Here is a 25,481-nt window from a genome sequence, read left to right on the forward strand (position 1 = left end):
TCATATAGGAGGGTCATGGTTTGGTTAAACTCCATTTAATCCCTATTTCAAGGATATAATCAGGATTTATTTGGATCGTAAGCATTTTCCCAGAACTCTAGAGAGATTAATTTTTTTCTATGTGAATAGCCTGCCATTTGGAGCAACTTCAGAGATCATAAATTTATCTCTTGTGTCAGTGAAGTTAACCCGTGCTTGCTGGAGTATCACTGTAAATTAAGATGCCTAAATTTGTCCTTAACTATGAAAAGCACAATTAGGCAATGCTTGAAGTAACAACCAATAACAGCCCTAAGAATGTAATTTTTATCTACTGAATACTTGAACTACAAGCTGACGTTTTCCTAGAATTTCTCGTAGAGCAAGCTGTGAATCTCCTGCTATTCTAGCTTTTAAAAGGCATTATTAGCTCCTAATAAGCCTTACTAACTGAGACATGCTTTCATCTTCTCCTCACTTTTTTATTAGACAACGCTGTAAACATCAACTTTACTACTGCTAAATTACTATGACAAGAATTTTAAAGAAACTGATTTGTGCCATCACAAGAAAGTGAACGTGAGTAGATGACCTTCAGTACAGAAAGAGGATGTCTCATGTCAAGTGCCATGCAGTCAGTGGTAGCATGTTATGAATTGAAAGCAAATCATCACTGTATTTTATCTTATACTCACCTAGAATGTCGAGAAATTTCACTTCAGGATTATGAATATATTCGGGAACAAGTTGCATCCAAGGTACCCACTTCTTTTGAGACCCATCAAAATGGAAGTCATACAAAGTTGGCAGCTGACCTGCAAACCATTAAGCAACTGCAAGTTTTTAGGACACTGAAATATTTCCTAAGAAAACAATCCGATTGAGATGAAAATTAAGGGTAAGATTACAGACCAAGTTGGACAACACTTTTTTCTATTTGCAAGTCATTTAACCCATGAAGGCATCAACCAACATTCCTCTACTCCAGAACATGGACCATATTATCACTTTTTAAGCAACTCCCACTGGTCTTCCTTTCAAATTTTCTTTTTCCTTTCACTGTTTATCTCTTTAACCTGGCATAGAAGAGTACTGCTCTGTGAAGACAGACCACTAGCTGAGAGTCACCTAGCATGAGTATCTCTATGAGGTTTTCACCAATAGCCCCTCAAGGAGCATATTTTGCAGCCAGGACAGCTAGCTGGAAGGAAAATAATGATCTGCCTTCATGGAAACTAACACTTTTCTACTGTAATCAATGAGGTTAAATTGGATTAAATTATTACAAGATCCTACCTGGCAGCTCCCCTGGCTTTGCCAGGATGTTCTCACCCTGAACAATAGACATGCAGGAAATACGTTTAATGTTTTCATCAAATTTAATTCTCCCAGCATCAAGAAGAGAAGCACCTAAGGAGCAATACAAAGCTTCCAAGAAAAAACACTCCAAAACATCAGGATTTTCAGGCTGTACCACTAGGACATCCAGCATCACAGTCAACTGCACAATCTGTTGGAAAAAGGACAAATCAGTAAACAAAATTGCCATTTAGAGACACGAAAACTCTTAATATGTTTTCAGCTGATTGCTAGTCTTTTGTTCTTACAGGTGAACCTACTGCTATGTGTATTCAGTTCAGCAGAAGAGCATTGTTAGGAGATGACTGGTTTGGTGTCTCTGTACTCATCAGTAGCAAATTGACATTTCAGCACGGACTCTCCTCCTGTGCCTTCTTTGGGAAGATTTTACTTCCTCCATCATTCCATTTTCTTTTTAGTTAAATGTGTTCAATCTTTATTCTCTGTTTCTTACCATATTTAAATCTGTTTGAGGAATAATGGTCTTCAGCTTTCGTTCTTGTCTGCCGTCCACAATTCCCTCCACAATCATATCAATAAGGTCGGGCACATACTTTTGAAAGAGACGATTCAATTCCACTCTCTCTTGCTAAGGAACACAAAAAGGACAATATTTCAGCACACACAAGGCTGGAAAGACAAATTTTTACAGCAGAACTTCCCATCAATACCTGGCTGACCAGGGATTGTTCCTGAAGGAATCACTTCTACCAAAGACAGGGTACAGTCACACGAAAAAATGTGATGCTGTTATATGGACTGGGTGTTCAGCAAGTGAAGATCAGCATTCATCAGGTGGTAGCAAGTGAGTTGTCTTACTTCAGTTCCCTGTGGACTTGAGTTTTTAAACTAAATGTAAGAAACAAGGACCTAAGCAACCTTACTGTTAACTCTTGTCAGAAAAATCAGACTGCCTTTACACAGGTTTTTTACAGCTGTCTACAGTTCAGTGTTAAACATAAATACTCTCTGAACAAGACCAGAAACTCCCACCTCATTTTCTCTTCCTTTGACCCACTTCTGCCAGTAGGGCTCATATCTCAGATTTTTAGGATCCACAAAGACCATTCCGCAGCGGGATACTGTGGCAGGAGATGCATACTGTAAGTCCCCAACCTACAAAATAATCACACAAGATAAGGATACACAGCAACTGCTTTTCAGGCTTTAAAGCCCCATCTGTATCTAACCCTTCCCATTTATTAAATGGTCCAGTCATTTCTTACCTCAAACAACAATGCACAGTGTGCCTGAAGTCTAATCCGCTCCCCATTTGCCAGGGTCAGTAACTTGTTGTCATCCATGACAGAATTCATGTTTTCAACCCAGAGAGCATCCACATCTCCATCAAAGAGAATGTACCTGTGTACAAGAGCCATGGGGCACTGACTGACCTCTGATTTTGCTAACATACTCCTGAATTCAGAAGTGTCATCAATGGTGTCAGTCCAGGTATTTTGAAGTCTACCATTCATTTTTTATAATTGCATCGTTTCACTGAGGCTAGACTCACAGGAGATAGTGTCTAGGGGTCCTTCTTTCTATTTATTTAGCACTTGTTTCTTTTAAATAGTACCATATCAATTTTTTTTCAGTTGGTGTAAACCCCAGGATCTCAAAACCACCACAATGATTTCCAGCTGCCTACCTTCGCTCTTTCTTGTCAGTGGGTCTGTTGATATCCCGAAAAATGTTTGACAGGACTCCATCTGTCCAGTCTCGTGTGACAGGGTCAAGGATCCCATACAGCTCAATCACACTCATAGCTTTAGGGTTCAGTACATAAAGCTTTGTCAATAATCCCAGCCTAAAGATACAGGAAGAAAAGCAATTGTAAAATGTCACACCATCATCTCATGTTAACCCAAGCAAATACTCTGGGCAGGGCTGAGTAATACAGACTGTGCCATTTGATAGCCTGGTTTACATTCTATACTCACTTGTTTTGGGCCTGGCACAAGGTGTTAATAACAACTGTCTTGCCACCTCCAGTAGGTCCAACCACCATTGTAGTGTGACGAGTTAACATTGTCTCATACATCTGAACTACTTTATCCACCTGAAAAATAAACATGGATTCAGTAGACTACTATCATAACTCTTTGTGGACAAGATTAGCAGCTGATCTGTATCAGGTAAGTTTTCCTGGAGCCACTCCAGAGTGCAACAATGCATCTGCAGCCTCATGTTTACAACAAAACCTCACACAGTTAACATTCTTTATACCTGGACTGGTAGAGCAACATAACCTCGTTCTTCCAACGCTTGTTCTACAGCATCATTAAAGTTAGGGTAGCGGACCCGAGGGCAGTCCAGGCCAGGAAACAGGTCAGAGATTAGGCCAAGGAAGAGAGGCACATCTTCAAACACAAATTTAGGAAGATTCATGTCTCGCAGAGCTCTCATTAGTACAACATCCTAGACAAAACGCAGCAAAATCAATCTTTACCAAACAGTTTACTAATCAGCTAAAATGAGGTACTTCAAAACTTTAAATCTTTAAAAGCTATTGCCTGATTATTTCAGTACAGCTTTTAGAATGTGTTTTGTCATCAGTTCCTAGTAGAAAAAACAGAGGTTATTTCATATGGATTAAGCACATCAGTAACTAAGAATAATACACTGCCTTTTTCTGCCATGTTAATCGAATGCCAAATGTCTGCAGTGTTCCACACCACAGCTGCCCTGAGCTGGAGCACTCACTGTTCAAAAATCAGTTTTTGATAGTCATCCAGAGATACTCATCTGGCTGCTTGCATCCTGGATTTAACAAGCAGGAAAATACCTCATTTTCCATAGATTTCCCTACTTTGACTGGAGTTCTAATGGCAGAGAGCACAATGGAACTCAATAAGAACAAAGTGAAATAATAAGACAAATACCACCAATGTTCCTATTTCCAAAGCAAGCTACATCAGATGGGTAAACACATCCCCTTCCTAATGAAAAAGATGATATGCCCAAGGTAACTAAGCAGCAAATCTACCTCACTGAGGTCTGCTGATCCTCTTTTCAATTCTCCAGCCATCACCAACACTGACTTAAGGGCCCGCAGTCCAAAATCATAGTGATGTTGTTTAGAAAGCTGTTCCCTGGCCAGCTTGTACAGCACTGTCATCTTTTTGGCAAGGACCTGTTTGAGATTTAATTTAAACGATCACGAATGTGGACATTGCTACTGGCCATGCAAACATGGGTGGGCACATGGGTATGGGTAACAACAGAATTTTCTTACCTTTGCTGTAAGGAACCCTTCAGAAAACAGCATTATTTCACAGATCTGCTGAAGATCTGGTACAATAACAACCACAGGCCTGAAGAGAGCTTTTACAGACTCAGGGAGCTCAGTCCGGCCAGCATAACCAGGATTCATTGTAATAAAAATGCCGATACGGCTATCAAGGGAAATCTCCTGTCCTTCAAACTAAAGGCATAAGAAAACATTAGAACAATGTGAATTAGGAATTTAAAAAAATAATACTATTTGCTCAAAGAGAAAACCAGTAATACTGGGGTACCCACTTAGGACAAAGTGCTAAAATATTTAGTTTTAGACAGTCATCCTGATACGAAGAGTGGAATGAATGTACCTTCTTTAAGATATTTCACAAGCCTCAAATTTTCTGTCTGAGGTTTTTGAATTTCAATAAGCCTCAGTAAATAGAGCCTCACAATTCACATCAAGTCAAGTTACTCCTGTTCCTCATTACTACTAGACTATTACCCCATTAACTTGCTATTATCCTATTAAGATCACTTTTATCTCGCTTCACAAAGGAAGAAACTCACAAAGGATTAGGCAATCAGCAAGGATTTAACATATTTCAAACCAAAAGTACATACTCAGGAGTTTGAAATGTTCAGCACAAACAAATTACAGAAGCAGCAGCCCTTTGATCTAATGATGGGGTCTAACTCTGAGTCTTGGCCTGAAAACCAAGATCAGCCTTCACAATTACTCTTCTTTTTTAATGTTTACCTGAAATCTTTTCCACCCCTTCATTAATGCGTTTCGAATCGTCTGAATCTGGGAAGAAATTACTGAAAGCACGGAAGCATCAATGCGATTGAATTCATCAAAGCATCCCCACGCTCCACACTGGGCAAGACCTGAGAAAATTTTACCCATTGCCTAAAAGGAACAACAAGAAAAATTTCTTAGCAGTGAATATATAAAACAATCAGCATCAAAAAACTTTGGAATACACTAAAATTCTTAATGCTGGATAAACTTCTGGATGTTTACCAATCAATCCATCATAGGGTCTTGCAATAATTACTTGCCAGGTACAGATTGGCTATCATAAGCTTAAACACATATCATTACAGTCATTGCTCCCCTGCTTGAAAGGGCCTGAAATTCCTTCAAGAATTTATTCAAAATTAACATTTTTTACTAAATTTAAATATCAAACAGTGTGGTATCTCTAAGGGAGATACTTATGCAGAAGTTCAGAGTATGTCCTTATCCTGGGCACTGATAAAGAGCAGAAATCGGCATTTTATCAGAGAACACAGATCTTTAACTCTTACTTTGAAGTCCATGCCTTCTCCACAGTTTGTCACTACACACAGCAAGCCCAGTGCTTTGGCCAGATCCTTGGTTGTTTCTGTCTTCCCTGTACCTGCTGGCCCTGCTGGTGCTCCTCCCAAATACATTGATAGAGCCTTTGAAGACAGAACAAAAAGCAAGGCAAAGCTTGGATTAGATTTATATTAGGTTGGTAACAAAACCACAAATGAACCCTTGGGTACAAAAGACCTTAAACTTTATCTGTGAATGCCTTCTATACTGTCTTTGCAGCAATGAGGTTAGAAGGATATCACTACTGATTTCAAACAGCGTTCACACTGGCATCTGAGAGACAGCAGGAAGAGGCACTACAACAAGGATGTGACAGGCTGAGTATAACAGGGGCTTGTTAGCAAAATGTCCTTGAAGGCGCACCTGTGTGAGCGTGAGGTAGATGCGATCGGTGAGCGGGGTGATGACGAGGCGCCCGTTGAGCCCCATGTACTCGTAGCCGTAGGAGAAGGTGCCGCTGCACTGCCGCACCGTCAGCTCGTCCGGCTCGCGCTCCCAGTAAAACCGCAGCTGGCTCTCCCACTCGAACTCCTGAGCCTGCAGAATGCTGCGCGACAGAGCTCACGTGAGCATCGTCAGAAGGACGGCGATACAACTTACACATTTGGGAGCTGCTCAGAAGCTGGAGGTGGTGCTTACCTGTCTCTGACGAATACGTCGATGATGTCTCTGGCGTGCACATCGATGATGAGAACAGTGTTGTATTTTTTCCTGTCGTTTTTGCTCAAGGGCATTGTAATGCGGGTAACGAGGTCATCGATTTGCCTGTGCATTTTTTTAGCATAAAGTTTCATTGCCTGCTTTTCTCCCTTTTTCACTTTTCGAAAGACATCCTCTACCTCCCAAGTCCACCACACTTGATTAGCAGCAAGCACCATCATGCCTTGGAAGAGCAACATCCAATCAACTCTATGGAAAACATATATAGTGAGGGAGGCTGAGTTACTGTTTATTTTAAGTAACTGATCAGGAAAGAAAAAAAAAATACAACAACAACAAAGAAGTTCCTTCTGTTCCTGCAACAGCTACTACACAAGCCAAACTTTTCAGAGATAGACAGAATTCTATCGAAGTATGCTGTGGGATTTCAAAAGCCTAGGAAATATTCTGATAGAAAAGCTGTCTGTTCCATGTATAAAATTCCCAAGTGGAATTCATCATGAGAAAAACATACTGAACACACAACACCAAAAATAAAACTCAAGATTTAGGAAAACAGATATGAGAGATTATATGAGAGGTTAGTTAAAATAGTGCATGTGAATTTATTCATATCCCTCCACACAGAGAAGTACAGACTAAATTGTGTAGGAATTTAAAAATTATGCCTTTTCTATATCACTACAGGCTCATAGCAACATATCAGGTTGTGTTATCCTTGACACTGATTGTTTCACCTGCTTCTGTCTTCACAATATCGAAAAATGGCTTCCTTGGTGAGGCGTCTGTTGGTCCGTCTCATTTCCTCCAGCACTGCTGTCATCCAATTCTCCACTCTGCCCACGGCAGGAACAACCTGCCGGAACTCCATCACCTCCCCCTCAGCTGAGATCATGGCTGTGGCGATCTTCTCATCATTGTCACCGTCCTGGAACCTCAGCGAGGCTATATTATCAAACATCTGAAATGCAGCAACAAAGAAATTCACGGGCATTTTAGAAACAAAGCCTCCAAGATGTAAGTGCACGCAACCCCCAGCTGTTCTCCAGAGAAATGGATCTGACTCCTAAGTAATCAAATACAAATGCCAATATATAGCCCAGCAGCACAACTGCAGAATATCAAGCAAATAATCAGGCCCAAATGACATTGATTTTTTTTTTTTTTCCCTAGAAAATGAAGATCTAGGAGGAGCTACAATCTGTGAGGACAGTTCTTTAATAACAGATCATTCTGGTGTATCTTGAATGCTCCTCTACCATAACTGCTACCAACCAGTGTCAGAGCCAGGAGAGACTGTGCATCAGATTTGATCTGGTTATTCAGAAGCTTCTTCAAGATGCTGCCAGGATGCTCTTTGTATGCAGAAAATATTCATGCATCCCTATGAGCATGTACAGTACAGTCTGTTGAACTTTTTAAAGCACCTAAAAGCACAAGGCACTGTGGAAAGCCAGACACTATACCTTTATCATGTGTTCCTGGACACAGAGTGCGCTGCTGCTGCCAAGGATACTGAGCAACTCGTCATCAGATATAAAGAAAAATCTCGGGAAAGCATTTCGCTTGGAATCCAAATAATCATTCAAGCTTTTCTGGCATTTCTCCAGCACACTGTTTATGTGACGGAAGTCTGACAGACGATTTGGGGCTTCACAGCAATTTTTTATTGTTGGGTCTTTTACAGTTTCATCCATTATCTATACAGGGAGAAAAGGAAGTTTAGAAAATGTTGTACAGCAATACGTTATATTAAATTATATTTAATTAATGACAAAGCATGCCAACAGCACAAGCAGTACAGGTCCTGATAGAAGTGAATCAAAGGTTTTTAAATGGTTTTGAAGTGGTTTTGTGGTGCTGCAGTGCTGTATGAAAACACTAAGGTAGTATGCTTATGGAGATACAACTGTAAAAGCAAGTGTAAGCCAGACAAGCTTGTATCCCCAGTCAGGCCAGCTTAAGCACATACCTGACTTTGCTCCTGTACACAATGGTACTTTAAGGAGTGATCAAACATTGTATTTCGAAATCACAGTACTCTCTCAATTTCGCAGATGGGAAACAGAAAAGTAAGCCATATTCATACCAGGAATATGTGTTCAGTATGGGAGCAGTGGCGTGAACCAGGAAAGCCTTTTTAGCATATCCATAGGTCCTCAGTCAATAGGAACACATGTAAGCTTCTTATTATCATGGTAAAGGTGAAAAGATGTAAACAATGAAAGGAAAAGGAGATTCTGCCTACCCCAGGCTGCCAGCCAAGGATCTCACCTCTGCCCATCTTAGCTAAATCAGGAGAAGTCTTCTGGTTATGACAGATGTGAAGCAAAACAAAATTTCTGGGTTCCCCAATCTCATATTCAATGAATTATAGCACATCATTCTCAGTATTACACGTCACAGAAGACCATAATTAACTATGGAACTGGAAGCAAAATGCACTAAATAATTATGCTGATCACAAATCAGTCACTTGCCTCTTTAAACATTTTGTCTACACGATCAAATATTTTGACTTCCTCTGGAAGCTGTGATCTGATATCTCCACCAACAAAGATGCTCTCCAGGTACATCCATTTTCTCTGAACTGTTACCCAGATCTAAGAATCAAATGTTACCATCAGAGGAAACAGAAGTACAACAGAAAATCTGGATTATAAATAATAAACATTAATTATTTAGTCCAGCACTTTCCTCCTACCTCAGTTACTTCACCAATCAGTGACAGAGTTCTTTCCCATTTTTGAGCGGACGACAGGAAAGGACCCACAAATCGACTGCCCAAAACACTCTGAAGATTGACATTGTTGTCATCAAGAATCTCTAAAATTTCCTCTACAGATCCCAGAATAAAGCCTCGTGTCTCAGTGCCTTTGGTGTACACTTGTATAGGGAATTTCATATTTTCCCATGTTTCTATTATTTCCTTCATTCCCTGCATGTGAACATAAAAAGATGCATATTTCAGTCTTCAAAAACAGGAGAACTATAATCTTAGCAAAAAAATGAAACAACTAATCCAGCAAAATTTTTGCACAGATTTTCTAACTCTGGTTTATAAAGAAGAGTCTATTTCAAAAAGCATGATAGCAAGAGAATGGATCCTTCTTCTGATCCATTTTCATAGGACAAACTTTCTTACTGTAATCATAGAGATCCAATATGCTGCTGCCAAAGCAAGTTCTGCGAGGATTCTGTGCCAGTAGGAGTCCATTAACAGAGCTATAGATCTTAGTTTTCATGAGCTACACTACGGCAGCTCCCTGGCCAAACTTGCAGTCATGCCAATTTAAATCTCAAATAAAACTGATTGTTGTCATCCTTGTCTTTTTAGTTTTATTACGATTCTATAATTCAATATATTACCTTCTCAATGCTAAGTTCCTTAACAGCACTTCCAACTATTTCACTGATAACATTGGTGTGTCTGTGAAGTTCCATAGCAAACATATTTTCCAAAGTGAATGTTTCTGTTTTCATTTCAAACCTTGTTCCTGTTTTCTCCATAAGGTCTTGCCAATGCCTGTTTTAAATTGACACATCAATTTAACACCATGATACAGTAAAAAACCAAAACAACTGTAACATATAATAATGAACTCATGTTTAGCACTCTGCTGTTTAAACAAGAGCTACAGTTTGAATACATAAAGTATCCCAGTCATTGCAGCCACCTTTCATGCTACTACACAAGTTCATTAGGCAGAAATAAAGTTCCAAGCTCCAGGATATGGCATGACCACAGTAACAGAAAGTTCTAACAAAACACATCAAATACGTCTACATATAGTGGACATAAATAAATCAAAACAAACCTTTCTCTTAAAGCTTCATTTTTCAAATCAAGCAACAAAGGAATGGAGTCCCGAAATGCCTTCATTTTTTTTTCCAGTTGGACACCTATTGGCATACTGCGCACTGGTCTGGGCAGCTTCCGAAGGGCTTTCAGAAATCCTTCGATTCCCTCCTGAAGAACCTTGACATTGAGGTTTATCCAGAGTGTCTGAGACCATTCCTCTTTAGCTGCCTGGAAACGAGGACATTAAGAAGGGAAAAAAAAAAAAAAAACTCATACTCCTTTTAATTTTGACCCCCAAAATGTAATTGTGTTACATTTTACAAACATTGGGAGAGACAAGTTCATGTCCAAGACCCATTCATAGCCAAACACAACCAGTTGTAGAAGAAGTAGTAAAAAAGGAATATGAAGAACAGAACCATACTTTACAGGGCATTTAAATTTCGGAAAAATAAAACTTCTTAAAAAGTAGTTAAAGCCCAAGATACCCATTGTCACCTGTACACATCCTATATCCAAAAGTAGTTTCACTGAACTGATGAGGAACCGTGTGCAGTAAAATGCCGTCCAACAATTATTAGAGGCTGGGAGAAGTCTGTTCCTATCTGATGTGTTCAGTCCACCATGGAGACACTGATAGTGCTGTACTAATATTAAAACCATTTCACAGTGATAACCAATTCCAGGGCATAGCTAATTTCATGCAACGGCTTCAAAAAGAGTTGACAGTAACCAGGGGGTTACTTCTTCTTCTGTCTCCCACCTTTGTGCATGAACACGTGTGTGTCCCTGCAGACTTGGTGTGACACTCACTTTTTGCTGTGCATAAATGTCATAGACCTGCTTCAGAGCTTTTGCATCCTTCTGTGCTTTTATTAAGTTTGGGTACGTTGTTGCTGGCAAGTCTAAAAGTTTCTCAGCACTAGCCAGTTCCCGCTGCTTTTTTTCCAGTCTCTCTAATTCTTTTTCAAACATAGCCATGAGTTCTAGTCCTGGGAAAGGAGAGGAATTTTTCCAGATAAATAATCCCAGGGTTCATGGGAAATAAGTAAGACAGAATTTACATATGGTCTGTAGATGTTCTAGTACTAAAGATGTTCACATTCCAGGCTGATGAGTTTGTATGTTAATAACGAAAGCACAGTTTTCTTGTTTTTACATAAAATTTGAATTGTCCAAAGACTAGTATTCTCAAAGCATCACTTCACACACATTAATCCATTTACCTTTATCAAGATCATCCCCAACAACACCAGGCCCCTCAGTCAGGAGTTTCTGAAAAAACTCTTCCGTCTCTTTGCTGTAGTCCTCAATTTGTTGTTTTGTCACCTAAAGAGAACAGCGTTCGTTTAAATAGTTTTCCTTTCCATTTCTAATTGTTTTCCATACTAATTACAAATATTACCTTTGTGAATGTTTCTTTTACACCTCCTTCACAATCTAGGTTGCGACTGACTTCTGCTGCTTCCATTAAGAGAGTCTCCCACGCTTCCCTAAGATTATCAGACTTCTCTTGCTCTTCTTCAGCTACCTAAACAAAACAAGTAGCACCTCTCACAACACATAAGTAGGCACACGCTTTCACAAGAAAGTGAGGAATATGTGCTCACATACTGAGGCCACCTCAATCAGATTTAAACACAAAAATCAATACTGAGGCCACTTCAATCAGATTTAAACACATGCCATACGTCCATTTTCAAGTGGACATACTGATTTGAGAGGGGAGTCTGGACTACACGGTCTCCAGACATCCCTTCAAACCTCAACAATGCTGTAATTCTGTAGCACTTTTCAAAAGGAAAACATTTCTTCATTCACATGAGATGCATTTGTGCCCCTAGCTCAGATCTGAAAGGTTTGATGAGACATGCACTTACTGGAATATTGTACAAAGCAAGAGTTCTGTATCTCTCCCCAATGTCCAAATATCTCAGTTCCACCTCGAGGGACACGCCTTTGATCACCCCAAATGTGCTAAGGATGACTCTGAGATCGTCCAGGGTTTCAGGAGGTCTATTCACATTCTCTGATAATCTCTGTAAAAAGTAAAGATCATCTCCAGAATCAACACTGACAAAGCAGTTGTTAGAATTTTAACGAGTCAAACACAAAACACAAGCAAATAACATGCCAGATTGATTTTTAGTCTATGTGAAAAAGATAAGAAAAAAACAGAGAACACCTACCTGAATCTCATCTTGAAGCCTGAAGAGCTCCTCTCTTGCTAACTCATTAAGCAATTTCCCAAGTGACATCACCCAGCTTTTAGCATTCTCCTGCACTACAGAGGCTAAAGGAGCCAGCTGAAGCCTGATAAACTGTTCATCTTTAATCAAGGTCCGCTGACTCACTTCCCGAGCTACCTTCATGTAGAACTGCAAGTGCTCATCAAAGATAACACAAGCAGGGTTTTCTGCAGCTAAACGGTCCAGGACTGCGCCTTTGTCCGATTTCCACACCAGGTCATACCTCTTCCATTCATTCAAACACTTGTTGAGAGAAGCCAGGAGTTTATGGACATTCCCAGTGATGAGAACAGCCTGTTCAATTATCAGAGGGCTCTGGGAGACATCACTGTAAAAGCTGAAAGTGACAACTTCATCCGCCTTGACGTGCTGAGGAGGGCATTCAATACATGTACCGTGCATCCATCGTACAAAATGCTGGAGTTTTAAAGACAGGGTTGGAAAACAGTTATCTTGTTGAGGCATTTTAGCTAAATCATTCATAGAATCATTAAGGTTGAAAAGCCCTCTAAGATCACTGAGTCCAAGCAGTCCAGGACTGTCAAGCCATCCACTAAATCATACGTGTCCCCAAGTGCCACACCTACACATCCTCCAAAAATGGTGACTCCACCACTTCCCTGAGCAGCCTGTTCCAATGCTTGATAACCCTTTCAGTGAAGGAATTCACCATTATTTAGGACATAATGTAGGAAGTGGTGTGAATGATTTCTCAAATCAATTGCTTTTCTGACAGCAAAAAAGAGACCACACTTTCCCATCACCTTGAGAAAATTTCATCCTAACAAAACTTTGCCATGCATTACTCAATCTGCTTCTAAAATCTCTGCTGAGCAACAATATAGCATGACACAGAGAAAAAGGAATTGGCTCAAACAGTCTGCATGCAGCAGTGGAGCAGAACAGCAAATCTGAGCACAAAAAGCACACAAACTAAATTTATTCATTTCAGGTGACATCTGGGATCGTTTGTCCATCAGCGCAGGGCAGGAACATTGTCACAGTATTTGGCTTCTTTTCAGGAAAGCAGTTCAATGTGAAACTCTGCAGGAAAATATTGCTACATCACTGTCAGTAAGTTAGATACTTCATCTAGATATTTGCTGTCCTAGATGCCTTTCTCCAACCTTTTCTGAACTGTCTTTTCTGCTGCTTTTAAGAAGAAATGTAATGTAGAGGAGGCCATTCACATTCCTTATTCCATCTGCTTATTTATACATCAGAAAGCAACATCTGCAGTGCAATCTGAAAAGTACTTCCTTCTGATGTATGATGATTTATGGAACCAAATCATGTCCTTACACTGGTAACACTACTAAAAAGTAATCAACAATTTTACCTGAGTAAAAAGTGCATGTACTTTTTTCCTGTGATCATCAGATTGTAAAATTAGGACAGTATGTAAAATTAGAACAATGTACTGGATATTTTGATTTCAAGATAAAGCAATATGAATCTCCCCTTTGACATTTATGCTTACCCAAACATAAAAAAGATTAGCTCATTATAAGCACAAGCAAACTCTGGCAACAAAAAAGAAATCTTTATCAAAAATCACCTTAGTGACCTCAACACAGTGTTGGATAGCTTGCACAGTCATTTTTTCAATCTCACTGGCATTAGGTTGCAGGGTTACCTCAGGAACAGATATAACAGCTTCTATTTGTAACAGTGGCACATTTGCAAGAACGGTTGCATTAAACGCCTGTAAATTCCTGAGAAAGGAAAAAAATAGTGTCAAAGATAGAAATAATCAGGTGCTGCCCCCAGGGAAATGCCCAAGAGAGGCTGCAATTTTCAGGTGTGAGCTTAGATCTGTAACCTGATTTCAGCTGGAAACACTGATGTGCCTGGGAACAAAACTGTCCTGCTAAACTGATTTAATGCAAAAGCTTGACTTGCTAAAAGAAGCTGTTGGAATGAATGAATGGAGATATTTTGGTGCAAAAGGATCCTCAGACCATGGTCAACTCCACTGCAAGAGCCCAGACAAGAAAGCACAGCAAAATCAGCTGAGCATGGATCAAATTACAAAACATGGAGCATGGGGAGATGAGATGGATGGGAAGCTTAAACAGATATTACAGCAGAGCTGCAAAGCTCAATTGCAATAATACCTTGCTTGTAGCAGAAGCCTTCTTACTATCTTGCTACAGGATTGGCCTCAGCCAGTGCAGAACAAGTAAAACCTTTGTTCTTGGACTCGTGTGCCCTGCAGTACAGGGAGTGACACTGACACCAGGAACTGACACCAAGTTCTCAAAATCATGTTCTTTAGGGAAACAAAACTTTGATTTTAGAGATAAACCAGGGAAGTGCAACTACACACATTGCAGAAAATGTGCCTTATTTCTCTCTTCTGCCAACAACATGCCAATACACATTTTCTCAGAATTTGGGTTTCCTCTGTACCTTGTTATCAGTTCTCCATTCTTCACAGGAAAAAAACCAGTAGAAATACAAATCTGCCACAAACTGTAAGTCACTGATGGGTTCAAACAGAATGTCAGTACACATACTCATCAACAGATCCAGGAGAACTTGAAGATGACTGGAAACCCATTAAAGCAAATAATTGACTTACTTCACAATTAACTGTGTCAACACGTGATAAATCCTATGTTCCCAGTATGCATAATAGGAAGCCAATTTTGGAGATTTGCCACTGTTTGTATTGGCAACTCGTCCTTCTACTTCTATTAGCAGTTGTGGAATTGCAGAATACTTTCTAACCATGTGTTCCACATCTTTTACTTGTTCACATTTAACATAGTCAAAAAATTCTTTTGCTCCTGCAACAGATACAAAAAAATAGCATTATTAACTGCAAAAGATCTAGCAGTTTTATACGCTGCAATATTTACCTGGACTTTATTTGCAAACATGAAATTGATCTCATATAATGATAAAAATATCTTCACTTATTAATGAATTAATATTTCAGCCCTCTGAAATATGGATTTTATGTGGATTCAATTATTTAATAGTGACCTTTTTACAACTATGAAGTGTTGAAAGAAATTTGATCCATCAGCCACTCAAGCAACAGAGAGATCTGGCAGACAACCAGCTCACTGCCATTTCCATCTGAGGAAACCAGTTCCATCCTCTGTTATGCCCTGAATTACTACTATAACCAGTTTTGGTAACAATTAAAAGGGTTCATCTTAGCAACTAAAACACCAAAGTGGGAGATAAAGAAAAATAAAACACCATAGAGCTTGGAAATGAAAGTATAAAGACTTACCAGGAAGTTTGTCACCATTTTTTGAACATGGAAACTTAAAGAGATTTGTTGATTCTATGGACCGAAGTTTGCTGCTTATGTCTTTAGAAATATTATGGATCTGAAGGACGAGTAACTCAAACTTCCCAATGGTTTGTGTACACTGGACAATAAATTCACCAATACCTTGAAATAAATCACAATCATTTGGGTTTTTTCTCTTTTAACAAGTATTTCACCAATGCATCAAAATTGCCACAACTAGATGTGTTTTATCTCTAAGAATGAACCACAGTTCTGCAGAATCATAGATGAGATGTTTTCTCAGCTAATCCTTCATCTCTTGCTCCCTTACAGCTCTTAGCTAAAGGTTTCTAACCACCTCCAGTGTTTTAAATATAATAAAAACACAAGAAATACCCTCCTGGATCAGAGTTTGTCTAACCTGCCACTCTGCCCCTGTGGCAATAGGATGTATCATATGTTCTGCAATCATAAAAAATAGACTGCAGAACTGAGGAGACTTTAAACTAAAAATAAATGTCTAAGGCCATTTAAAAATAGTATCTCCATTACCTACAGACTTCCACGTGAGTCTTTTGTGTCCTGCTTTCAATATTTTCCAGAGTTCTTGGACATAGTCATCAAGAAGTTTGGTTTCTGCTTCATTCATCATATCCATTAATTTGTGATAGCGATCCAGCATGGCTTTCAGTTTACTTGTGTACCTAAAGAATGTAAGAAACACAAAACAACAAAACACAAAAATTACTATTTTCTTGAAAAACAGCCCTGAACTCCACCAAAGAGCAGAGAACTTACATCATTCTATTCAAATTTCCATATAAAGCAAAATTTGCAGAACTAACCAGTGAATATGTATTGATTAAAACTCATTTCCCACTGAAAACAGAAGAAAAGTTTCATATGGCTCCAACAGTAGTTGGACAAACCTCTCCTGCGCCAGCTCAGAAAGCCCCAGTTTGAAGCACATAAGTGAACTGAACAGGTGAACTTTAAAATCCAGTCAGAGACTTACAGACACATCTGTGTGCTAAATGTCTGTGATAATTTGGACACAACTGACTTATTCAAGGCTGTACAGGAAGAAAGCAGTAGTGAGTTTAAATGAGCTGAAATCTAAATGGCAGTAACAATTCATTGCAAATTATTTTCCTTGTTTTCTCTCAGATTTGGATGAGTTGTTAATTTGTATAACAGTCCTGCAGCATAAAGGATGAAAAGAGTGCCAGAGAAAAGCTTATCAGTGCAACTTGACCGTTAGTAATTGTACCCTTTAAAAAAAAAAAGTCACTAAGGACTCTCATATTTCCCCCATTTGATGACTCAGGCCCCTTTCGAGTTTGGAGTGAAATCACTTGCCATAAGCCTGTATGTGAGCAGATACTCTGTTTCAGCCTTACCAAAGGTATTTGTCTTCCTGTAATGCCACATATCTTGCCATTTCTGGGACTGGAAGCCCAAGTTGTTCCATGTACTTTGTTTCAATGATAATCTCTTGGATTTCAGGAGAAAAATTCAGAGTGAAGCAAAACGCTCTTCTTAGTGGTGACAGGCTCCTCTGCTGGAGACCTCTACAACACAACAAAGAGCAGCAGAAAGGAGAGGAGCTCCAAACTGTTACACTACAAGGTAAAGGTGAGCTTTTGGAGACATTTGATATGGCAGCAGATAAAAATCAGAATGACTGACATTCAGAGCTTGTGGAAATGCCTTTAAAATCTGACAGCAGCGTCAGCATTCTAGGATCAGAAATTACACAGAACTCCCTTTTCCAGTTGTTGATTACAAGAAACAAACCAAATCATCTCTGTTTACACACTGCTGCAACCAGTTACAACAGAAATCACAGGGGAAATTCCGAGTCAGACAAAAGTTTAGTAGGAACAGGATTCTGTAAGATCTCTGCTGGAAACCTGCCTCTATCTAACTTCAGTCCCACGTATTGTAGCAATGTCCCAAAAATGTTGTACCAAAACCTAAAAATTAACAGGAACTACAGCTCAGAACAACACACATAGAAACAACATTCAACGATTTGCCAAGTGATTCAGGAACTATGTCTTATAAAGGACCACAAACAATTCTGAGCTCAGACCTTTTTCTAGATCTGTGTTTAAAATATTACTCGCAGAAGATTCTCGCTGACCATCATGTAGGTTTCAGTTCTTCCCCTCAGAGAAGCCTGGTACACCATCTTCTCACCTGCTCAGAAGTCTCTGGATTAACACGTGTTGCAGCCCCATCAGTGACAACAGTCAGTAGAGTATCTTTCAGTAACAATGGAAGCATGTGTTCTGTCCTCTCTCTCCACTGACGGTATTTTTGATCTTCATACTCTTTCATTTTCTTGGCCACTTGGAGATATTTGTGCTTCACCTAGAAAGGACAAGTCTGTAGAACTCATTTTAAAGACCACGAGAAATGTTCAACTAACCTGTCCTAATACGGTGTCTCAACATGGTTTCTGTTTTTTATTAGATAAGAGAACAAGTAATGAAAGCCTTGTCATTAATGCAGGCACTGGAGAATTTGGGCTCTTGGATTATGTAATTGATTTCATCACTGTCTCCCTGGGAAACAGTGGGAAGGTTCCAATCCAGTTTTCACATCTAACATGGCTTGCTGTGCACAAAGACTTGGGACATCCCCTCACATTAGAGCACTTTCACATCATTAGAAGTGCGTAACAAAAGTATTTCTTCCTTCATCAAGTACCAAAAGAACCAACATACTTCCTTTCCACGTTCAGTAGCAAGCAACTCCTCTACTTCTTGGAATCGAACAATGGTGTGCTGGATCCGACGGAAAAGGGATCGGGACCAGGCTATTGCCCCAGCCACTGGAGGATGGTTCTTGTACAGAGGTGGATCCTTGAGGTTCTGAACAAAGATTTGCTTAACAATTTCAACCTAGAAGAGAATAAAATATTACAAAGAATCATTTTCCCACTGCTTGTCCATGATCACTGTCTGAGACACAGCACAAGCTCTGAAGCTAATTCCAGTGGCAGTATAAAAATAATTCTTTTGTCTACCTTTCTCTATCTTACGGAGCTGCCATTATGGCAGCATTTTCTGTAAGATTACATTTTATTGTTAAGTTCAATGTTCTTTGAAATATCAAGAAAAAAGCTGACATGAAAAGCTTTCCGACATACAGGCTTCTTCTATATGTCGGAATTATTTCTGCCTTCCAAAGTTGATCTCTGACACATTTTGGTCATACCATGAACTTGTCCACTACAAGAAAGCTGTAGGGTATAAAAGATCCATTTTCTCAGGAAGGTCTCCTGTTGAGCTGCTGGTTACAAGGTGCAGGAATAGCCACAAGCCTTGCTGCATTCAGAGCACCTTCCACTTCCCACACAGTGTCTCACGTATACAGATGTGCACAACCATTTCAGCAAATTAACCAGACTATTTCTCCAATTGGCTCCAAAAAGAAGAGAGCAATTATCATATTTATTTATAAAAGTTTTCAGTCTTTTAGATAGTAAATGACACCACACAGGTATTTAGACATATACAGATTTATGATTTTCATCAGGTAAAAAACTTCATGTACTAAATAAAAAAATCCCTAAACTGAATTACCTCTTTACAATATTTTTCCAAAACATCACTGAACTTCTTCATGAGCTGCTTACGAATAGTTTCACGAATCTGGATTTGTTTGTACTTTAACAGCATGTCAAAAGCAGTTTCTGCTGATCGAAGGGTCTTAAAAGATTCATCAATAAATCTTTTCATCTTTTCTTCAATATCCTAAACAAAGGAAGAAAGCAAAGAAACCCTGTCACTTAGAAAGTCATCCTGCAATACCAAGAAAGGGTGGCAGAATGAAAATACTTTTTAATAATAGTAGTCGAGCTTATTTTTACCATTTTTTGGGAATCACAGTATATGGTACTTACTGTAAGGTCTTCTCTAAATTCTTCCATAACTAATTCCCAGTCATGTGCACTTTCCATGCTGAAAGGGTCAAATGTCAGGTCTTCCATAGGACTAATTATTATATTTACTTCTCTCCATAGTTTATCAACACCCTTTGGATTTTCTGTCACAGTTGTCAGTTCAGGAATAAATATATTGTAAAGCTCTTCAGTGACCTATTAATTCAGAAGATCATACCATAAAGCTTTCTTTTTAGTATTTTTTCTGCCACTTAACACATTATTGTTAAATTTTTCCTTTAAAAAATATCAACCACTCAGAGAATGATCAGTTTGTGCTGTGATTTAAATTTCAAATATTTTAATACAAGACACTGAAAAAAAACACAGCAATCTACAGGCCCAGCACTTCAGTTTTTTAACAGATAATACTCAGTTATTAGTCCTTTTCACTCCAATTTTCACACAGTTTGTACATACAGTTTATTGATGGACCATATTGCTAATTGCCCTGGCTTAAATTAGCCTAAGCACAGCATCTCTCCATTCATATGTTATTCTGCAATTAATACACAGATTCACAGATGGCCAAATTTTGTATTTTAGTATACATAAATGGTATTTTATCTAACTCATCTCATTAAGCTGGCAACTCATGAAAATCACAAATGTGTGAAACAGTTGCTGCAAGTCTCTGTGTTCATACCATGAACATGGTAGCACCTTTCCCCAACCAGTACCTGCAGAAGAGTTATTCCATCTCCAGCATTAAACAGAGATTTGCTGGAATCAGAGGCACCACTCAGGTCTTAAGCACAAAACTAAAAGCTGTTAACAAGTCAACATCTACAACACAAAAGACTCTCCTCTACAGAAGAAGACAGTGATTACACAATCTCTTTATTTATTGTCTATATTAGTACCTGAAAAACATCATGCAGCTCTTGACATATTGAAGCCATATAATCAGTTTTCTCAAATAAACGTTTCACATCAAATTTCCAGTATCTCTCACTTCCTGATTCTTCAACTTGGATACAAGTAGTAAAATAACATTTCTTCCATTGTTCAAGAGTGGTTTTGGCTTCTGTTACTTTAATTTTTGCAGCAGCTATATCTTCTCTATTAATCAAATCAACACAATTAAGATATTATAGATAGAAATACTATAGATAAAAAAATTGTATCTCAACTGGAATAATATACCCTGGTTAAGCAGCTTTTAATTATCCAAGATCTAAGGAAAAATTATAAGTTATTTTCAGTGTGATTTTGAGAGGAGATATTATTTCATGACTGATTTTGATTATATTTATGCCACTTTTTTACCACTGTATTTCTATTTGTTTTATTGTTTTATGTCCTTTCAAGACAAGAGGACAAGCACCTATTTCTTCAGGGCTGATTTAGTAATTTATGACAATTACAAAATAAATTGACTTTTAATTGACCTTCTAATACAACTTCAGACGGTTGAAAAATGCTGACACCTATTTGGTGGCAGCATTACCTACTGCACTTCGTGTAAGACAAGGAAAGCTTTTAATAAATACAGCCCAGTTAAAGAGGAATCCAGCACTTACCTAAACAGCGTTTGCAGATCCACAGCTTTGTGCACCCTCGCGGAAATCTCCCATGAAATCCGTTCCAGGAGGGGCACCATGCGCTCATCCTTGTTGTAGTGCCGAGACATGATCCACACCATTCTCAGGGCATTCAGCAGGGAAGGGATTGTATTCAAGGTAACATCAGCCAGAGTGCCAGTTGATAAATTCTATGAAATGAATATTGTGGATGTCATGAAAACAATACAAATTCACATTCGATAAACTAATATTTATTCTGTAGATTCCCCAGGTTAAGAAAGTCTGTGAGATTATTAAATAAATAACCTGGACAAGGAGACATCCTGGTGCCTAAATAACACATGTGGTTAACAATGTGCAAATCTGCATCTTTTGCTCCAAATGATTTTAGGTCCTGATTTTAAATTTTGGCTCAACTCTTAGTTTGGATGATCTTTAATACAATTTAAACTTTGAAACATCAGCTGTAATTTGTGGTTGAAACCACCCAAAAAAATGGAGTAGAGAAATGTTCTGTTTTCCCCAGATCAGCTATGCCATCAAATTCTCCCAAGGTCGGACTACAAACCAAGTGCTCACAGCTCTGGGCTTTCAAACGTTAGAACCACTGTATTCAAACAAAATAAGCAACTCTTCTTTAAAATTAAATATAATTTGTTAATCTAGAGTGTATCTTTATTGCTGACAAAAAGTGAAAAAATAAACAAGAGGTGATTACATCAACAGAGAAACCAAACTCAAGTAACTAGAGTTCAAACTTCCACAAAATTTTCTCAAGGACAGGTACCTTCAAATGGCGTTCGAGAGTTGAAAGAAACTTAACATTATCTTGAGCTTCTATGTGATGTTTTTTGAGGTCACTCAAGACTATCTGTAAATCTCCAGTAAACTCAGATTCAGCTTCCTGTAATATTTCCAAGACTTTTTGCACCTCTGGAAGCTTTATCTGTTCAGTAAGAGCACTTAAAGTAGCACGCTTTTCACGCCAGAGGTCAATCTCTGCAAGTGGACTGTTACCCTACAGGTAATGTGGAATTAAATAAAAAAATCTAAATTACCAGTTCCTTCTTTTCAATACACTTTATGCTGACAGAAACTTGACATGATTCAACTGTGCAAAAAGCCAGACAAAAGAAGATCCTTGAAATAAAGAGTTTTACACTCACTGAAGGGAGCTGCTCATGGGGAGTATATCCCTGAGCTTATGGCTCTTGCACAGGTGGCTTTACAGGCATAAAATCCTTCAGTATGTTTAATGGTATTAGTTATATATGTGTTTTGTTTGAAAAACCAAAACCTGAAAATAAGAATTTTTTCTTTTGTTTGAGATCACTTTTTTGCAAAAAAGCAAAAAATATAGCTGTCTATTTTACAAAAAAATTAATCACTGCAGCTTTTAGTACTTCATGGCTCTTTAGAAGAGTGCAGATAACAAAAGTCCCTTAGTTTTCCACAATTATCCTGTGTAGCTAAGATCTGCAGCTAATTACTTCATATTTTGTTTATATTCTACTTCCCAGAGACACACAGGTCCTCACTACTTTTGTTCTACTTTTCAAGAACTAGTGAATGGCTTTCCAACAACCAAATATGAAGAGGAATTAAAAATTAACACAGTTCTTGTGGGAAATTAAGCAAAGTCTCCAGGAATAAAAGCATCTTGCTGTTATAAGCAACATTACCTGGGGAACCTTTTTCAGTTGTTCCTGCAGAACTCTGGATATTAACTTCTGCCAGCTCACTGCACAGCTTTTCAGAGACTGAACCACTTCTGGAACTGTGGCGAGAACAGTCATTTCTCCATCTAGATTTACAGTTGGCATCTCCAGTTTAAGATCTCCTATTGGAAGAAAATGCAAGGGAATGAACTCTCTTGTTCTGGCAACATTGGTAACGTGGCACCACTGGAATGGCTTTTGCCTTCCCTCTTGTTGGCACCTGCTCTGCCTTTCTGAAAATAGGGCAAAATAGATTCAGTTTTTTGACAGTTAACACAGTGCAAACAAATATACATTCCTAGAATACAGGAAAACTCTCAGCTTTCAAGTCTTAACCCACTCCCTAACTATTAAAAATTAGGAACAGGGCTTTACTGAAAATTATCAATCTGCCTATTGTAGGCCACTACGCTCTCCTTCATGGCATGACAGCAGTCCCTGGTAGGGAAGAGACATTAAACAATAGGTGAAAGTCTGGTTTGACCTACACATTCTATACCCTGCTATGGGCTGTGTCCCCTGAAGTGGTATGTCTACCCCCTCTCCTACTCTTACTCCAAACTGTTTGAAAGACTTACCACTGATTTCATCCATTTCTCCATGCTGCCTGCTATGCTTCAGGGTGGGAAAAGCACTACTGGTATCAGCAAAGAGCAGCTTTAATCAAATCTAGAGCTTCCCCAGAAACTGTATTTGTTATTCCTCATAAAGCCACTCTCAGGTGAACCTCGTTCTACTGCCATGTGCACTAATCACCAGGGCTGGCAGAGGCAAAACATTCACTTCACCTGGTATAACCAGCTGAGTTTCATTCCTCATTAGAGCACTAGAGTCTTCCACAGACTGTCCTTCCTTTTCTTCAGATTCAGTCTTAGACAAATTCCTTTCTTCAGAATCTGTGTTTTCACTGTCTGAATCAGAGGAAGTTTTCTCAGTCTGCTGCTGACCATAGGAAAGAGCTGGTGAAAACTCCTAGGATTCAAACAGGTGCCATAGATTAGATGGCTCATATTAAAAAAAAGTCAGCTTACTAGCAATTCACTTAACCATTAGATATTGTTCTCAAATTTAATTTAAGTGTGTCTCCTTCCATTTCACCTCCTTAGCATCATTCCCTCTGCCTCAGGTTCTGCAGGGGAATAGCTCCAGCATGTCTTTATGAAAGTCTGTGAGCACAGAAGTAAAGGTGTCTGGTGTCACAGTCTTAAATGATTCTCACAGAGAGAAAAGAAAAGGGGAAACAAAATATCAAATAAGGATTAACAAAAACTTCATTCATATGAAGGTCACTTACTAAATATTAATATTTCTTACGCATAGCCCATATAATACTAAATGGGCAAATCGTTCCTAGAAACACTCAAGACTCCATATATAAAAGCTGTCACTCATTTACCTGTGAGATGGCATTCTTTAGCATCAAGAGAGTATCATCAGTCAGCATACCAGACTTTATCACTTGAGGAAGAATCTCATGAGCTTCAGTCAGGTCATTAGGTACAGCAACTCTTTCTAAACAGTATACAAATAGTATAAATCTAATTAATTGATACAGGAAGTATAAATCATGAAGTCCTTTTCATAATAAGTTAAAACTCCAATAAAACACTACTAGGTTTGGTGCAAGTCATGCTCAAAACTCGTGCTGGTTTTAATAGTGCAGATGCTTTTTTCAGAAAGGTCAGAAAAATACTTCCATGTCATCATCTGGTTCTAAGTCTTTACAACCCAGCCTGATAGTTAGAAAATGGTTTTCTGTTCAAAAGAACAGTGGCCTTGATTTGAAGTCTTATTCTACAGACAGATGAGGAAAATCTTGCACAGAAATGCTGTCAAGTGACAAAACATGCCTGATCCCTGGCTTTGAGTGTTTTCCTACCCAGTTAAGTAAGTTGGATGTGCACTATCCCGAATCCCAGTCTCTATCATATCTTCACAATGAGAAGTGCTGTTTAATGCAAAACTGAAAACGCTGAGGCTGCAGTTCTTCAGGACACATACCTTTGGTGTCTCTCAGAAAATACACAGTAAAATTTGACACAAATTCTTCAGGAATTTCATTAAAAGCCACAAAGAAACGCTCATTCGTGCCACCTGCATCTGCACAAATGCAAAATGGGAGGAAAGCCTGATATAACACTCTGCAGAGGGATGATGCAAATCCCACCAAGGCACAAACAGAGGGGACAAAATTCTAGAAAAGGGTGGGATAGAAGGGGTTCAGGAGGACACATACCAAGGGATGGAGAGGCAGGAAAAGGGGTAAAGACACAGCAGTCATGGGGCTACGAGTCAGCAGATGGGACAAAGACGGGTTTGAGGGAGGGGGAAACAGGGAGTTGGGACCAGGTGGTGCCCAGGGAGAGCTCAGCGGGTCAGGGCAGCGACACCCTCTCCCACC

General features: G+C 39.0%; 1 protein-coding gene across 1 annotated transcript in view; it reads right to left on the minus strand.

Annotated features, from left to right (window-relative positions):
- The window catches only part of DNAH10 (dynein axonemal heavy chain 10), a 51,261-nt gene extending 25,900 nt beyond the window's left edge, over positions 1-25,361 (minus strand). The window contains exons 1-43 of the mRNA XM_017734703.1: positions 25,317-25,361; positions 25,082-25,274; positions 24,477-24,592; positions 23,869-24,052; positions 23,045-23,202; positions 22,150-22,380; positions 21,360-21,550; positions 20,700-20,898; positions 19,798-19,992; positions 19,478-19,648; positions 18,617-18,793; positions 18,087-18,260; positions 17,615-17,623; positions 17,285-17,445; positions 16,437-16,588; positions 15,882-16,046; positions 15,219-15,426; positions 14,193-14,349; positions 12,575-13,051; positions 12,266-12,424; positions 11,791-11,916; positions 11,612-11,714; positions 11,199-11,377; positions 10,402-10,613; positions 9,953-10,109; positions 9,288-9,521; positions 9,064-9,186; positions 8,050-8,283; positions 7,321-7,544; positions 6,563-6,832; positions 6,287-6,470; positions 5,872-6,006; positions 5,318-5,470; positions 4,574-4,762; positions 4,325-4,471; positions 3,565-3,756; positions 3,279-3,397; positions 2,987-3,145; positions 2,565-2,700; positions 2,332-2,454; positions 1,793-1,927; positions 1,276-1,489; positions 675-794 (exon numbers count right to left, since the gene is read on the minus strand). Of these exons, the coding sequence (XP_017590192.1) occupies positions 675-794; positions 1,276-1,489; positions 1,793-1,927; positions 2,332-2,454; positions 2,565-2,700; positions 2,987-3,145; positions 3,279-3,397; positions 3,565-3,756; positions 4,325-4,471; positions 4,574-4,762; positions 5,318-5,470; positions 5,872-6,006; positions 6,287-6,470; positions 6,563-6,832; positions 7,321-7,544; positions 8,050-8,283; positions 9,064-9,186; positions 9,288-9,521; positions 9,953-10,109; positions 10,402-10,613; positions 11,199-11,377; positions 11,612-11,714; positions 11,791-11,916; positions 12,266-12,424; positions 12,575-13,051; positions 14,193-14,349; positions 15,219-15,426; positions 15,882-16,046; positions 16,437-16,588; positions 17,285-17,445; positions 17,615-17,623; positions 18,087-18,260; positions 18,617-18,793; positions 19,478-19,648; positions 19,798-19,992; positions 20,700-20,898; positions 21,360-21,550; positions 22,150-22,380; positions 23,045-23,202; positions 23,869-24,052; positions 24,477-24,592; positions 25,082-25,274; positions 25,317-25,361 (7,390 nt within the window). The remainder of the gene's footprint in view (positions 1-674; positions 795-1,275; positions 1,490-1,792; positions 1,928-2,331; positions 2,455-2,564; positions 2,701-2,986; positions 3,146-3,278; positions 3,398-3,564; positions 3,757-4,324; positions 4,472-4,573; positions 4,763-5,317; positions 5,471-5,871; positions 6,007-6,286; positions 6,471-6,562; positions 6,833-7,320; positions 7,545-8,049; positions 8,284-9,063; positions 9,187-9,287; positions 9,522-9,952; positions 10,110-10,401; positions 10,614-11,198; positions 11,378-11,611; positions 11,715-11,790; positions 11,917-12,265; positions 12,425-12,574; positions 13,052-14,192; positions 14,350-15,218; positions 15,427-15,881; positions 16,047-16,436; positions 16,589-17,284; positions 17,446-17,614; positions 17,624-18,086; positions 18,261-18,616; positions 18,794-19,477; positions 19,649-19,797; positions 19,993-20,699; positions 20,899-21,359; positions 21,551-22,149; positions 22,381-23,044; positions 23,203-23,868; positions 24,053-24,476; positions 24,593-25,081; positions 25,275-25,316) is intronic.
- Positions 25,362-25,481: the final 120 nt, after the last annotated feature.

This window comes from Corvus brachyrhynchos, unplaced genomic scaffold (genome assembly GCF_000691975.1).
Source record: "Corvus brachyrhynchos isolate BGI_N302 unplaced genomic scaffold, ASM69197v1 scaffold114, whole genome shotgun sequence".
Lineage (NCBI taxonomy): Eukaryota > Metazoa > Chordata > Aves > Passeriformes > Corvidae > Corvus > Corvus brachyrhynchos.